Source organism: Cryptomeria japonica, chromosome 3 (genome assembly GCF_030272615.1).
Source record: "Cryptomeria japonica chromosome 3, Sugi_1.0, whole genome shotgun sequence".
Taxonomy (NCBI): Eukaryota; Viridiplantae; Streptophyta; class Pinopsida; order Cupressales; family Cupressaceae; genus Cryptomeria; species Cryptomeria japonica.
In genome coordinates this window covers 597,742,404-597,760,484 of record NC_081407.1, presented here as the reverse complement: position 1 = coordinate 597,760,484, position 18,081 = coordinate 597,742,404, and the positions used below count along the sequence as shown (strand labels likewise).

The 18,081-nt window shown below is 33.9% G+C and overlaps 1 protein-coding gene across 1 annotated transcript in view; it reads left to right on the top strand.

Moving 5' to 3' along the window:
- The window catches only part of LOC131035726 (CBL-interacting protein kinase 23), a 29,104-nt gene extending 24,904 nt beyond the window's left edge, over positions 1-4,200 (top strand). The window contains exons 10-14 of the mRNA XM_057967462.2: positions 2,107-2,226; positions 2,490-2,603; positions 3,283-3,339; positions 3,546-3,620; positions 3,725-4,200. Of these exons, the coding sequence (XP_057823445.1) occupies positions 2,107-2,226; positions 2,490-2,603; positions 3,283-3,339; positions 3,546-3,620; positions 3,725-3,796 (438 nt within the window). The 3' untranslated portion in view covers positions 3,797-4,200. The remainder of the gene's footprint in view (positions 1-2,106; positions 2,227-2,489; positions 2,604-3,282; positions 3,340-3,545; positions 3,621-3,724) is intronic.
- The last annotated feature ends 13,881 nt before the right edge of the window (positions 4,201-18,081 follow it).

Genomic DNA, 18,081 nt, shown 5'->3' with positions numbered 1-18,081 from the left:
AGGGGAAAATCAACTCTCATCTGGACAAGTTATTCTCATCGCTTAATTCATTTCACTCACAAATCCATTTCAGGGGAAAATCGATGGCCATCTGGACAAATAAAATTCATCATTTTCATGTAAATACCCCTTGGTGGAAATTTGCCTTTCATCGGGACTCAAATTCCCATCAAAATCTTGTCAAATTCCATCACAACACTTCCAAGGGAAAATCAAACCTCCTCTAGACAAGTAAATTTAGCCATTTTCCATCATTTTGCCCCTAGTGGAAAAACACACCTCATTGTGACAACATAAATTTATCCACATTTCACTTCGTTTCACTCACTTTCCTTTCTGGTGGAGATTCGAACCTCATCTGGAAACTCAAATTCACTCCACTTAGTCATTTTACCTCCTAGTGGAAAAATGTGGGTCATCAGGACACACTTTCCTTGTACATTTTTCGCTCGTGAAGGCCTGGTGGAACAATGACCTCCATCAGGAACACCTCAGTGGAGATTCCAGATGCATCGGAATTTTCCCAAAAAACACTTGCAAATTTTGTCCATGAGGGGAAAAACACACCTCATTGGGATTGAGACCATTTTCATCATTAAAATCACTTCTTTCTCTCAAAAAGGAGTGGAAAATCATGTTCCATTGGGACAAAGTCCATTTTTACCTTTATTGCTTAGTGGAAAAACGCCTTCAGGACTTCTCACTTTTATGCCTTAATTTCATGGGGGAAAAATGTCCTCCATCAGGATTGTGATGATTTTCACACTCTAAAAGCCCAAACTTGTCAAATTTTATCATTTTGTGCAATGGAAATTCTATTTTCATCGGAACTTTTAACACTTTAGCTGGATTTGAGGGGTGGAAAACAGGAGTCCATCGGCACTTTGTGCATACTTGACTTATTCTACCTCCTAGAAGTGGAAAAACGACTCCTATAGGGACATTTGACGCTCTAGCACAAAAATCACACCAATTTGCAACATTTAAAACACATTACGCTCACATTCTAAAGGCAAGTTGCAACCTCAAAACTTGGAAAAACTTAGGATCATCTTGACATTTTTAAAATTTTCTAACACTTTGATCCTATTGACTTCAAAGCTCAAAATTTAACATTACTCACACACTGAAGACCTATGGGCATGATCACATCAAAAATGAAACTCAGGCATTGAAAGCTCAAAATCGCCACCCTACTACCAAAAACCCTAAACTAACAAAAGCAGAAAAGAGGGGGTCCCCGTTTGCAATGGGGCGATGTGTGAAAAGGTCACAACACACATCAAAACTAATATGTTGCTCAAGCTGATCTTTAATCAGTGCCGAGTACTTCACCTTTGGCGTAAAATTCTTGCAAATTACTCCTCATATGCATTCCTCTACGCTTGAGTGCAGACAGCAGGAATAATCATAAGTAATTACTAATAAGGTCAGTGGGAAATCTCATCCTAATCATTCCAGTGCCTTAACTAGTATATCGCCATCTTTTTGAAGTGATAATTGTCAATAATGTGAAGTTAGGATGCCCAAAATCAGATTTAGGACCTATATTCGGAATTGAGCTTGTTACTCTTAGCTCCAACAATAGTGACTGCAACTTCTTTATTGCAAATTTTATGAAAAGAGCAAAGTCAGTCGGGTAGTTATAGCTTTTTCCTATCTCTGGAAGCTTCGATGAGCATGATAACGGTCTTATATAAATTGCCAATATTAGGCATACAGAGAAGCAATTTGGGCATGCAAGGTTGGCATTCCCTGCTTACACAATAGCTACATTTTTGAGACTGCAAGGGACATCTTAAAAGTTACATGTGACTTTTTATGCTTTTATCCTTGCTCTCCTTTAACAGTACATAATTCACTTGTGCTCTAATAATCAGTTATATGTGAAGAATTACTTGGGCTTTAATATACATCTGTAAATAATAAATCATAGTTTCATTGTTCCAGTACATTATCTGCAAGTTGCGTCTTCTTTGTATTTTTACAATTTTGTCCTTGGAGTAGACTGGGTCTGACAGGTCATACTTTTATAAATACTATACCTGAGAGTTGATAAATGTCAATTCAGGCTTTGTAACAAGATGTTAACTTTGTCAAACACAGGATCATCTTGTAGCAGGAAAGAAAGAACTAAAGGGGACAAAGCCTTCCCTTATGAATGCATTTGACCTCATTTCCTTGTCAAAAGGGCTCAATCTATCTGGTCTCTTTGAAAGAAAACAGGTGTGTTAAATTTTGAAGTATTATAAATTTCTCTATATTGAAAAATATTATTTTTTAATGTTTAATATTAGACTGGACATTGTGGCATTGCAGTCATATTACTGAAGTAAATTCTAAAAATCACACTTCCGAAAGAAAAATCTGTAGAAGTAAACTTGTACCATACCCACATAAAACTGTTCTTTTTTTCTTGGATCTTTTTAGTTTGAGCTAGTGAGGCTTAGGGCTCAAACACTAAAGCGATTTTGTTATCTACTGTGCAGAGTGTTAAACAGGAGGTACATTTCACATCCAAGTATCCAGCTACTGAGATCATCACAAAAATGGAAGAGAGTGCAAAGCCTCTTGGTTTCAATGTTAAAAGAAGAGATTACAAGGTTGGGTTTTTTCTAAGAATCTTAGCATTTCATATACTTGTGGTCTCTTACATCCTGATGATAGATCACAGAGTGTGATCCGAAACGTTGATGGTAAAAAACTTGTTAACACAATCAAATCCAGAAACTCTACAATAATTTACTATGGATTGTGGAAAATTGATATCTTTAATCTTGGCATTAGTTTAATCTTATTAGTTGATGTGGTAATGTCTGCTGTCTGCCATATGTACCAACCTGTCTTATCCGTGCAAATCAATACATTTTTTTAACAAACATTCTTAAGTCCCAATGCCATGCTCAACTTCACCTTGTGAAGGATGAACTTGTAATGCTGAGCTTGAGGGAATTTTGTTGAAATGATAGTTATTCAGCAAAAGCTTGGTGGGATCAATACGAAAATGCCTACAGGTGTACCTGGTCCTTGCCTGCATCACAACCTACCTGTAATAAATACAGAACCACAGTACATCAAAAAGACATAAGAAGGATCTTGAGGCTTCTTGCCTGAGCCACAGAGAGTCACTATCTCTTGAACGAGAGATGCCTTTGTTACATATAAGCCTTGAGAAATTAGCCTTTTTTAAAATTATTTTTCAATATTTATATAAATGTTTATTAGTGTACATTCATAAAAATGTATCTATATTCATATGATATTCCTCGTCTCTTTGCACAGATGAGGCTACAGGGATCTGAAACAGGTCGTAAGGGGCATCTTTCAATAGCTACAGAGGTAAGCTAATTTTCATTTTCTCGTCCAAAATTCTGCAGTTTGCTAAAATTTTACTTTGACTTAGAAGAATTGGAGTCAATGCAGAAAAATCTGAATTCTCAGCTTTTTAAGCCTTCGCCAAATTGAATGTGCACACAAGCCTTGTTGCTTTTGCTCTGCTAGTAGCAATTTATTCCTTGGCTAAGATCGCATTGAAACATGTGTAGGTTTTCGAAGTTTCTCCCTCTCTCTTTGTTGTGGAAATGAAAAAGGCCGGCGGTGATACACTAGAATACAACAAGGTAATCATTTAAGAAAATACAAATTTTTATGTCTCCATTTCTTGCCATAGATTTAAAGCTTGGATTTTGTATAGGTGCTGATGATGTTTTTTTAACTAGCACAGTTCTATAAGAATTTTTCTACTGCGCTGAAGGACATTGTATGGACATCTGAGGTAGACCAACCCGAGGGATAACTAAATGCTGCAGAGGTTGGGGGAACTCTTTGAAATTCAATTTGATTGGAAAGGACTTAATTGAAATCTATCTAGACAGACCTTTGCCTATGCTATAGCATACTTGAGGCTGTAATGCCTTCTATAATAAAGAACTAAGCAAACTTATGTTTGGTGGTGTTTGAAATAGCATTGTGCTTACTTTGTACAGATATTAGTGTATTGATTGTTAACCATATGATAATGACACAATCAATTTCATTAGCGTTGGAATTTGTAAAATGATTGTGAACCAGTCGCTAAAGTTGGCATCTGAAAATTTGAATGTTTTATGGCTTGTTTGAGAGTTGGGCTCTGGTGCTATTAAATCAGAGCTCTCTTCTACTTCAATTCAAATCATAATGCAAAAATCACAGATTAGAACACATGTTTGAAGACTTAGATTTCCCTTAAAGAAAATGTGTTGAAAATATTAGAGAGAATGAAATGTGAGAGCAACGTTCCATAGATTTGAATTGAGCACCTTATAGGTGCCCACAACATGGTTTAGCTGTTATTGGACTTTTTAATGAAATAACTATCCAATTATTATTTTATTTTAAACATTGAGAAACATTTGTCATATCAAAATCATCAAAGTGGAGGAGCCCACACAACCAAAAAAAAGGTTCAAATTCTGTCCATATGTAGGTGGCTGCTAGAAATGATTTATAAATTGTCATTTAATATTTATTATTATTTTTTTAAGGTTAGAAACTTTAATTATTGGATTTAAAATATTTTTTAAGAATTGATTGACTTGTGCTGCACAATTAGGGAAATTGTTTATCTTAATTTAAATGACAATTAATTAGTTTTGTCATGTTAATACTTTTTGAAATATGATTTTTAATAGATTAAAAATAATATAAAATCTCAGAATAAAGATTTTTTTATAATTATCAAAATAGATTTTAAATCTTGAATTTCCTTGTCATATTAAGAAACATTAAATATCTAATATTTGTTTTGTTCTAATCTCGCAATATTGCCTAGCTAAGTATATGAACCATAAAAAAGGTAAATTATTTAAATTGCTATTTACACTGGCTTTAAACATATCACTAGCAAGGATTAGTCATTATGTGACATTTGTTTTTTAATATTTAAAATAGTAGTATGCTTGCTTTATATAAATATTAGTTTATTGGTTGCTAACTATATATGATAGTGCCAAGGTCAATTGTAGGGGTCAATTGTAGGGTTAGAGTATGTGCAAATTTGAATGTTTTATGGATTTTATTGGATTGTTGATTGCTTCTTGATTGATTGTGATCTAATTGATTGGAGCGTGTTTGAGCGGTCGGTGTTAGTGATATTGAATCAAAGTTTTCTTTTAAAAGAAAGGAGCTAGTGACCATGTGGTGCTTGCATGAAATCATATAGGATCTCAATTTTTATATAGAATATGACATGGAGTCTTATCTATTTACAACTAAATATTGGAGCTATGACTCGTGCAATTTGTGACCTTAGCATATTCAATGAGAGGTTCTTTTAAAATGAGTTTTAAAGATTTGATCAAAACTTTTTATAGTAATCCCTAGTTATTGAAATAATATACTATTTGTCACCAAAATAATATCCTATTTTTATTAACATAAACTTATATACAACATAAATGATCCCAAAATCTTAAAATGACCATAAATCTTATTACAATGAAACCTTATTTTCGCATAAATTATAATAGTTGGAACAAAATATATATATATATATATATATATATATATATATATATATATATATATATATATATATATATATATATATATATATATATATATATATATATATATATATATATATATATATTTTAAAATAAGATTTGTACCCAACCTAAATAACTATAAACTTGCTTTGATAAATCTTTAATATAGATAGTCCTTATGTGACTGCAAACTATTAAACCTAACCCTAAAATTTATATCATTTAGCTTCGTCTTACTCAACCAAACATATCTTATCCTAAACAATTCAAGTTGAGGGCGAAAATGGATGATTCTAGATCACAATGAGCCATGATGTTTGTGAGCCACTGCACTCAACAAAATCTAAGTAGATGGGGAGACCACTAAGCCCTTTGAGACATAGGCAAAATGTTTAGAAATTTAATATGGTAGTGCTCCACTTAACAGTAGGCATGAGTTCATCTACTCCATATGATCCCCCAAAGTGCATTTCTCCATCAACATTTGACTCTTTCATATAACAATTCTAATCTAACCCTACCATGTTATAACATAAGCACTTGTGAGTAATTTGACGCGACCCAATTTTTAGCTATGACCATTTGAAATAATGTATACTTAGTTTTCTTAGTTTTCTAGACTGATTTTGTGGATGAGTTGCAATCATTATGTTAAGCTTCCATTTGCTTTAGTTCATTGTCTTCCTTGTGATCATGTGCCTTTCATCAATATTAGATTATGATATTTTATGATTAATATTATATTAAATATTGAAATGAGTAGGAAAAATATAATCTAGATTTGTTGTGTGTGTTTTAAAATTCATGAAAAGCCTTCAACTAATTTGGGTGTTTATTAAAGTCTATAAAATATTTCTAGATCGTTTTGGATGTAAATTGATGAGATGATCCTTTGACCTACATTGATATCAAGTAATATCTATTAGCATGAGATTGTTTCTTTGGGCAAGTTGTTTGGAAATAAGTTCTACTTCTATTTACTCGTCTCTAGTCTTGGCCTAAGATTTCATGTGTCAGACTCTAATTTCCTATAATTCGAAAGAAACTTATGCTTTGTCTTACGTATTTTATATGCTTTTTTCCCAGATAATCCATCTTTAAGTGATTTCTTTACCAATTTGACAAGTTTATGTGATTTTTTTTAATGAACTTATGTCAAATATTTCTTTGTATAAAGATAAAAATACAATATATTCACAAAAGAAGTGGGTGGAAAAAGCCACACCCCATAATATATGCAAAGCAACGCCTTAAACAACATATGTGAAAATAAAAACAATAAAATAAGCAATGGACCAACTAAACAACAAGAGATATAGATCTACTAGTGGGGGAGGATGTTGAACACACTCAGATGTTGAGAATGGGGGCAGGGATGAATCAACATTAACTAAAACTTAAACATCCATTTGCAATTTATCCATTAAATTAGATAAGCCAAAGGAAAAAATTGAAACAAAGCATGCTCCACACAAGAACACCAAGCTTTGTACATGGAAAACCCAATGAGGGAAAAATCATGATGATAGTTAACTCACACTATATGAAATAGATATTACAATAAATTTTTTAAGGCTCATTGCTCCCTAATTGACTTGCAGAGAAAGATACAATGAAATAGGTTCCTGGTGAAGAGACTCATTGTTTGGTAGCAGAATACATGAATATTACAATGAAAAACAAGAACATGAACTATTATAGAAGAAGCATTTGACATATGTTGATGTTGCAGTCCCTTTGTAGCACAATTAATCCATTAAACTAACTTCACACACTTCATGCTCAATTACTATTCTTCTTACCTCCCTCATTTATTTCACAAATGATTTGTCCTATAAATACCCTTCGCAATGCCTCAAAACATCAATTAGGTTGGCTCCAAAAATGCATTTCAAATGAAAAATGTGATCTAATATAGGCCGTCTCCAAAAAGACTTTTCAAATGAAATGTGTGATCCAATATAGGTTTGCTTCAAACACATGTAACATAAATAAAATAGGTTGCAAATCAAGCCAAGGTATAACTAAACTCAAATACATCACAAAACATCCTCCAAAGCAAATAAGATAGGTTAGGATCAACTACAAATGAAGGAACTCAATCTATCGGCCCAAATATCAACACCGTTGTTAAAAGTGTTATTAGTTTACCTTTACACTATCAGGGAGAAACCAAAACAACATGCAAACCAAAATAAAAGCAACACATACCATCTACAACATCTCCTAAAGTAATGATCATCAAATGTAAGTGTAGGTGGAGAAACCCATTGAATTGATAGAAGTGGGGCAATCAAGTTTGACCGATACACTTCAACATAATGAATATTGCATTGTAGAGCATCAAAACAATTGAAACTCACACTATTGAATCCTTATCCCTTCCTGAACAAATTCCCAAGTCAACATAACAAAAAATATAAAACTAAAATAATGTGGAGCATATCAATAGACTCGGCTAATTGTATAACATTGTCTAGTACATAGAAACTTGTATCTTTATAGTTGAGGGAGATATCACCTAATATCCCAAAATAGCATGTTTATAACTATATCAATCTATTTATAGAAACACAAGAAGATATCTTGTGTGGAGAAATGTGGACCAAAACATCAGAGACTTTACCTTAGAGAAATTATTGTAGACGCCTTAGCCAATAATCTTAAACCTTCCATTGCACGTAGAGCATCAAACTGACATAGTATCAAAGTGGGAGGTTGAAGCATATCAACAAACATTTAAATCCTCATTCGTATCATACTTGAGTACAAGAGTTCTAACAATCATTTATGTCTTCATCATCATTCATATGCATATTAGCATCCTTGTCAAATCATCTCTCTCAAATCTTCCATTCACTGCATTAACACTAAACTTGATGGATTATCACTGAAATCAACAATAGAGGAGATGTCAACTTCAATAAAGATAATCACAAAATTGGGGACTCTTATGCAAACTACTAGCTTGTAGGCCAACAACAAATTTCTTATCAACATGTATTTGATCCAAAGCAAAGATACAAGCTTTTAAAGAAGGTGAAATTTGCTAAATATGAGGATTGGACGAAGCTCATGGCTTCTCTTAGTCAACTTTGAGATGTAGGTATCTAATTCACATTTTTTTAAATATGGTTTATTTTTTAAATCTCTACACCTAATGGATATAGTCATGAGTCTTCTTGTTTTACAAGTGAATCAATCTTGTAGATTCACCAAGATAGTAGTGAATCCTTCATTCATTTTGTAATCTTTATCAATCAATAAGAATGCATTGTGGCAAATACGGACCTCCCTAATTCCATCCAATTTAAATTTTCATATGTAATTATGCATTTCAATCAAGTTTCTAAGTCTTGAAAAATGCACATCATCTAATGCTCCAAGCCAAAGTCAACCCAATGGTTTTGTATGACTTTTATAAAGGGTGAAGAAAGATTTCATTGAAAATCCCTAACATTGTCACTTGTGGTAGTGTAGTTATATAAAATTTTAAAAAGGTTCTCTACATAAGTATCAATAGGTCCCACTTCCTTTGTCAAAATAAGTTATAACTTAATCAAGACCATGCCTCATGTTCCCAATAATTTTCAAATGAAAAAGGGATAACTACTCTAAAGTGTAATAAACTATCTACTTTGCCACACACAAGCTTATCAAGTGGCTCATAATATATCTATCCATTGCAATATAGAATTGCTCCTCCTTGCATTGCAATAATATAATTTTGACATATGTGTCTTCCCCTCGCCATCCTAAGCATTTATAGCACTAGGGAAGTAGAGGTGTGGTAAATCACATCTAGAATTTTAAATTTCCAACAAAGACAAGACAAAGTATTCATGGTATTAGTAGTCTATACTACCTAGAGAGAGAAGTTGTACCTACCAACATTGCAAAAGTACAATATTGGATGACAAACTTTATGAGATAAATATCAAAGATCATATGTCCAATAAATGAGAAAAATAATTAAGGCACAAAAAATTGTAAAGATGTCTTTCCCTTTATGGATTTCAAATTGTATATGTATTTAGGTGGGAAAATCATTATGGTATGGATAGACAAGTCTATAAAGATCACCCTATGTGCCATTCAATATAGATGATACTTTTTATAGCTAATTTTTAAACTTCATGAATTATTTGATTATCATTTCTCATTTTTGCTCTGTAGGGGAGTTTCTATGTATGTTCCTTGAAGAGTATGCATGCAACATTGTAATGATTAGTATACTTAAAATAAGCTAGTATTTTCCTCAATAATTATTAATTTGTCTTTGTTTCCTATTTATTGTTATGTGTATGTTTTTCTCATTGATTATTATATGTGTTGTTAAGCTTTAATTTAATCTTTAAGACTATATCTAAATTTGGTATGAATATTGTTTTGCTTTAGTTTTATTCTTTCAATATCACTTCCCTTGTCGTACAACAACTATATGCTTATCATTAATATAGATAACTAGTTGGCCCTCCAATCCTAGAGACTATCTAGCAAGGTCCACCCTCTTTATCAACTTGCAATGTTTTCTATGTTCTTAGCCTTGCATGGTGCATTAACATTTAAATATATATTTAGATAAAACTAATAATCTCCCTTGAGAAGTGATATAACAATGGTGGGAGTGAATGAGAGTAGAGTAGAGGTGCGAACGTGGGTGGGAGGAGCAGGCACTGAATTTTAGGGAGTTGTGAAGGAACTAGCAAGGAAGAAATGCGGAGAATAGGAGACAAAATATCCTAAGGTAAATTGGAATGTTGATAGGAAAGAATTAAAAGGGAAACATATCCCTTAGTGGGTGTATGAGCAGCGTAGATGGGTGGACAAGTATGCCTCGAGAAACTAAAGAATTAAGCCAGTATGCCCGGATTTGAGAGGCGAGTGACAAAGGAATTTGTAGGAGCGCAATCCAAACTACCATCCCAGAGAGACATAAGCAGAGAAGGTTTTTGTGGATGCAAAAAACTAGCCAAAGAAGAGCAAGTATAGGAGGATTGGGTATAAGCAAAGTCATAATGGATATAAGAGAAAATTATATTGAAGGTTTTGGAGAAAAGAAAACCCTATTGCAGACTCATCAAATAACTAATGGTCCATTAATATGAAAAATTGAGGAGGGTTAAGATGGAACAGAACGAGCAAACCATGGAGAGATAAGACATTCACAAGGTAGGAGCATCATCAATTCAAAGAATCACAAGATATGACCTCGATCCCTAATCCAACAAGGGATAAGCACTCAATGTGTATTTAAAACCTCCAAAGCAAGAAATCAGTTGAAAGGCTAAAAGAAGTAGGTGTGATCCTCAAATAGGGAAGGAAATGACCTACAATTAGCAAAATTTAGGAATGGGGGCTTGAATTATGGGGGGAAAAAACCAAGGTTAGTGCACTAGCCAATTGGTTTCTTCTTATTAGAGTTTAATTCCAACAAGGAGAAGTGGGAATTTATTTCAAAAGGCTCGTACACTATACATGGAATGGGTGTGCACACCAAGGAATGGTGCCCTAATTTTGATCCATGGAATTACGAAGTGAGTGAGAACCAAATTTGGATTCAATTATATTATCTACCTATGAAATATCAAGCGAAAGAGACTTTAGCAGAACTCAAAAATGGTTTGGGCACTTTTATGATGACGAATGAGATATTGGAAGATAGCTATCTAGGAAACCATGCCTGAATATGTGTAAGTATTAAAGTAGAAAACACCATCTCTAAGGAAATTGAAATACAGATGGAAGACAACAAATAGATTCAAGATGTGGAAAGAGAGGATGTGCTAAAGCTATGTCAAGAATGCAATTCAAAAACCCACGAGAGATTAGAATGTTGGATTACGATGAAAGATGATCAGGAAAACAGACTCATTTGAGCAAACTTTGGATCCAAAAGGAGATGTGTTGGGAATGGAGAGTGAGAAGCCTAAGGGGAGTAAGACTTTGGACAATCAGATTTCAATAGAACCTACAGAGAACATACACGAGGATGCAATAATTATCACAAATGACCTTGCTCCTCCAGAGGACATTCAGGCCCCTATGCCAATTGAAGAACCCCCTAAAATTTAGGGCATTGATAATATAGAAACAACAATAATTATGGATAAGGAAGAGATCCTTAACATTTGTTTAGAGGGCATAAGTACTAATTTGGAAGTAGTAGAGGAGGTTCTGATCCCGAATCAAGTTATCGACACAATGGCCACACCTCTTAGAGAGGGGATGCAAGAAGAAGAACAAGATGAGGAAGGGAGTCAAGGATTAGACTCTGATTAGGAGGACAATTACGAAGAAGATCAAGCAGACATATTGGTAGAAAGATGCATTGAATAGTCCTAATCAAAATTGAAGAAACCAATTACGAAGATCAAATAGAAGAGGGGACCACAGACCAATAAAGCTAAGTTGGAGATGGCTGCTAGCACCAAAGGACAAATGAAACTCAGAAACAGGGAGGAGGTCATCCTTACCAAGGAGATATGAGGCTACTAATGTGGAATGGTAGTGTAATGCCCTACCAGGAACCCTAAAGGAAAACAACACAACTAGGCAACTAAAGGGTGAAATAATTTTTTTTTCAAAGATTAAGTGCATTAATTATAACCATTGCACGTTTAATAACACAACGAAAGTCTAACACATGATTTCCTAAGGGTTACCAAATAAGGTTAATTCGTAGATTATATTAACACCATGGTTAATCCAATTGTCTATTTAATTAGGTAAATTAAATGCTTAAGTTAAAAACTACACATACATCTAAATTTCATAATGAAAGATTCAAGTATACCAATGCATTCAATTTTTCATAAATCATTTATACATAAGATCAAAGCAACTGAATTAACATACATTCCACTGACATAATATTATAATATCCATAAATACATGGCTTCCAATAATACCACGGATTACAAAGTTACAATATCAAGGTTACATAAAAGTTTGATACAATGACCACAAGGTCTCAACTAAACAAAGATCACGAACAAGAGTTGATACATGAACCAGAACCAAGAAACACCAGCGAAGCCTTTCCTCGCCTGAAGATACACTCTAGAACATCTGATGGGAAGTGGCACTACCACTCGACCATGTGATCCCGAAATGGAACCACCCCATCGTGCTAGGAGATAGTAGAAAACCCTCAAGCAAGCAAAGTAAGACAAGTATGAAAGAACTACAAGACTCCGCAAACATCCATGTGACTCAACTCACAAAACACTAATGACTCTAAGGAGAGAGTGTCATCGCATAGCTTAAGATGGATACCATGGTACATCCTCCATAGGTCCCGACTCATTGTCCTGGTAACCTCTCCCGAACCTCTGGTTCCAACTAAGTCTCATGCTGACCCTACCAATCCTTTCATGAAGACAAGCTGGTAAGTTTGCCATTCCAGGCCTTCTCGTAACATTATGAGCCATGTACTAGCACTTCACCTATGCACAAGGTACATTATCTTAATTAATATTTATTCCACTCCCCCCCAATATATTATTAAGTTATCACTTTTTAATTGACTTTCGATGGGTTATCCTGTCATCCACTTCGGGCATGGCCCCCACTCGAAAGCCACTCTCTCTCATAGGACACTAACATGAAAGGTCTCTCTACGAGAACTCTATGGTGAAACAAACAACCATAACTAATCCTGACAAACCACAGGTGAAGGATACACAATCACTAACCCAAGATTGACCATTTGGACAAAACACACAATGGCTCACATCAATAAGGTTATACAACAACACCTGGCCAAGGAGATATAATAACATAGGACACAATGACAACTCAACCAAAATTGCAACGGAATTAAGCTTGACTGCAAACACCATTTACACAAGATCCTAATACAGGCAATCTTTTCTTACAACAGCCAAAAAGCATAAATAACTTGCAAATAAAGAATTTCCAGACAATAAGAATTTACAACTATTTTTAATACAAAAAAATCAATCTTGTCATTTGTCCAATAAAGTTAAATAAATTCACATATGAATTAATCTCCTAATGTGTTTCCAAGCATAAAAATCTAAAAATTACAGGCTTTTCTGAAAACACTCACACTCTAAATTAAATTATATATATAATTATATGAATACCTATATATACATCGTATATATATAGTATACTAATAATTACAAAATATATATTTCAACTCATAATTTCACAGTATTAAAACAATGCTAAAAAATAATATAATGCCCATAATAAAAACAACAACTTATATATATATATATATATATATATATATATATATATATATATATATATATATATATATATATATATATATATATATATATATATATATATATATATATATATATATATATACACACACACATATATATAATAAATTAATTACTATTAACCAAAATACACAACCCCGGCACGAAACCTAAAAGTGCCATGTCAAAGTACGCACAGGGAAATGAAAAAACCCATAAAACTATGCTTCCCCGCATGGTAGCACATGCTACCGCCGGTAGCACTGCTACCTTACGGTAGTAGATGCAGTAGCACTGCTACCTTACGGTAGTAGATGCTACCGCCGGTAGCAGTTGCTACTGTAGGTAGCAGGTGCTACAGCCGGTAGCATACTACTGATGGTAGTACTGCTACCGTACGGTAGACGTGCTACCCTCGGTAGTTGCTACCTGCCATTTTTTTATTTTTTAATATTTTACAATAACACAAAACTTACAATGAATTTCTTTTTACAATAAAAATCATTTTCCAGATTTTAGTTAAAAACTATTTTTTATTCAGAAAAATTTAAATAAAAATAATTTCTCCATAACCTATAAAACCAAAATAAACTTAAATAAAAATTAGACCCATTACCATAGTAATTTATAATTACCCAGAGATTACACTAATATTGACGGAACATCCATAGCCAAATATCAAAACTAACCCCACAAAAGGGAAGATTTTTTCTGGTAAAAACCCGTTTTCTTCCAATCCTACAATTTCCATGCGTAATAAAATCTTGGCAAAATTTGCCATAATAACTTTTCCCAATTTTTTTAAATAAAAACATCAAAGAAATAACTTCTTTCCATAAACTAGAAATTAACTTTAGGAATGGACTTTAGCCAAGAACAAGAAATAATCAGACATGATTTTAGATTTGACAAACATCTTAACACACACATCATTCAGAAAGATAAAAGAAATAAAACTATTTTCTTTAAAACAACAATCAAAAGAAGCCACCCAACCTGGTATAGCTTTCCTGGAAGAAAATTTGTAGAAGATAACCAATCCTTCAACAACCTTCCAAATAAATTTCTTCACCTAAATCCCTGACCTATTTCCTGTGTTCTAAAATAATGACCTATTCCCCTTTTTAAACTAAAATTCTAGGTTGAATATCTTTTTCTCCAAAAACCTAAATTTAGTAATAAAAGCAATTTTCTTTTCTTTTTCTAATTTCCTAACAAAGGATAAGTTAACATGCAATAATTAAAAATCATTTTTCTTTCTTTTCTTTTCTCATGCAATTAATTTTCCAAATAAAGAAATTAAAGCAATACTATAATTCTAATTATTTCTTTTATTCATTTAATTATTTATTCTTTTATTTATTAAAAATTCTAGGAAACAATAAATGCAATTAATCTAATTTATAATTATATTTCTAAAATCATGCAACTTGCAACTTAATTTAATAACTTCTTTTAATTAACTAAATTTATAATCTCAATGCATACCTAATTCAACTACGAGATAACTCCATAAACTTAATTAATTTAATCAAATCCACTAAAACACACAAACCGAACAAATCTCAAGCAAATACTCATAAAAAGATCAAACGACAAAATACGAAGGCCGAACTAACTGACAAGATGATCAACTGACGACACTCACACGAGTGTAAATGAGTAAAATAGGGCCAACTACTATCTCCTCCACTTCCATCAGAAAATATGAGGCACGCTCAAACCTATGAAGCCAGGTGGAGATGATACCCCGTACCTACCCGGTACTTGTACCTGCAATATCCTGCATTACCGAACCACACATGCATATATATACAATATAGAAAACACGACATACACACCGATGAAGGAGAATTGCAACGTTCCCTGTCTCACCGAAATGAGTGAAGGAAAATCGTCCCCTTGCATCCAATACACTTGCAGACACACAACATAAAATTCCACATTGCATAGATAAAGTAAAGTGTCAATATATAGCAATAATCCATAAAATGCCATAAATCACAAGTACTGAAATACTGCAAATAAATTATGCATCTCATATCCAGATAAAGCATGAAATAATGTCATATAAGTCTGAATAACACATCATGGTAATGTATCCACTGAAAGCAAACAATAATAAAATATGTAATGAGTTCAAACGAGTAGGGGTACTACAGGTAGGGGCATTAATGCCTCTAGAAAATGGCGCCTCATCAGGTTCCAAATTAATCTAAGAAAAGTTGATTTAGTTTTGCTACAGGATACCAAATGGAATAAGGATGAATATCAAACTCAAATGAATGTTTGGACTTTGGAGACAATCGGAGAGATTGTTTGTTGAATCAATTGGTGTGTCAGGTGGAATAGGTATGGTTTGGAACCCTTTAACTATTGAATGTTAAATGGTCAAACAAAGTCTGAATTGGCATGTAGTAAGATGTAAATGCTTAAATTCATTATTAGGTGTTGAAGAGCGCGCTCGATGATCTTGTCTTAGCATTTTCTGCAAGCCGCTTTCATTCCTATCATGCTAAAACCATTTCATAGTTCATTCTGGTCTTTTTCTCTTGTCGGTATCCTTCTATTGTCAACCATGTTGACTGAGGCTCTGCATGATTTCATTATGAGTGTTTATCCAAGGCCTTCCTCATGGTTTGGAGCAGACATTCCCATTTCCTTCTCGGCCTCCACCAAGTATCCTTCAGAAGGATGACAGAATTTGAGACTGAAGTGTCTCCTCATTCACTCGGACCCTCCTATTCTCCTCGCAGTAAAAATGATAATGGGAAGTGGCCATTTAAATAGGGATGAGTATCCGCGAGACAACACTGATATCTCCTCCAGATTCATGGCTTCTCTATTGGATCAAAAATTACCTAAGCAAGCCGTATGGAGCCTCACTAAAGAGCTCTTTCCTGAGGAAATCCTTCAGAAATTTCAAGAGATTTTGAATAAGGCCCTCCATGACTTAGGGGCTCATCAACCAAGGGACCAGATACTTTTCAATGCCCACAGAGAGCTCATCAAGTATTATCCCTTCTTGCTGGACTTGAAAGGGAAAGACTTGGACAGACACAAGGTTTTTGTTGGAGTTGGTCTGAGCTAACTCAAATGGCGGTTCCTAGGGGAAAATCCGGAGGTCCAGGATAGAGAGGAAGACCTCTTCCAATTTGCAAGACTCAATGGAATCCCGCCCCTGAAAGCTACAGATGAAGAGCCTCAAGCCGAACAAGATTGTCGGGGTGGAGCAAGGAGGGGCCCTCAGGGTTCTGGTCGTGGTCATGGCCGCCTTGCGGGCAGAGGCCGTGGGAGAGTGAGAATTAAACTGTCTCAATCTGAACCCTCCAGTGCAAGCTAGGTTCTCTAATTTGGTTCTGTGAAAAATATTTTTTGAAGCTTAATCCAAGACTCTGTCTATAGTTTATTTTGGCTACATATTTATGTTTAAAATCTCTGTTATCTAGGCAGTTGAGAATCTGCCATCTAAACTCTTTTTAGCTTTATTATTCTAGATTGCATAATTTTGTTAGGTTTTTAAAAGGATAAATCATGGTGCTTATGGTTTTCTACCTACTTGGAAACCTTTTTTTGTTGGAAATGTTGAGAATGGTTTTTTATGCTATACCACTCAGCTATGTCAATACTGTAACTAATTCAAAAATAATATGAATCTGGACTCTACCTTTACCGATAAAAAAAAAGAAAGATGTAAATGCTTAAATAGGAACAAATTTTTTTTAGTCATCAATGTATACAGGCTAGTTTCTACAGTAGCTAAGAGAAACTTGTGGGAAGAGATTACTCAATGGTTGTCGCAAATGAATGGAGAATGTGGTTGGTTATTAGGGATGACTTTAATGCTGCATTAGATAATTTAAAGAAACAAGGGGGGATGTAGAATATCACAAGAATCCAGCAAGATTTCCAGGCCTTTGTTGACTCTAACAATGTTAGAGATATCCCAACTAAGAATGGGAGATTCACCTGGACAAATCATAGAAAAGATTTCACTAGCATTGCAGAGAAGTTGGACTGATTTTTTAGTTTGGTGATTGGGATAATTCATTGAACATATTTGAGGTTGAGATCCTTCCATTCATTAGGTCAGATCACTATCCAGTTCAATTGACAATTAAACCGAGGGAGCCCAAAGGTGGTAGTCCATTCAAATTTGAAAACATTTTGTTAAGAGACTTAGGTATATACGACCTAGTTCTAAAATGGAGTGAAGTCCAGATTGGCAATCATTCCAAATTGTATTTTTTCTGTAAAAAACTCACTCATGTCAAGAAGAAGCTCAAGGAATGGAATAAAGTTCATTTCAAGAATAT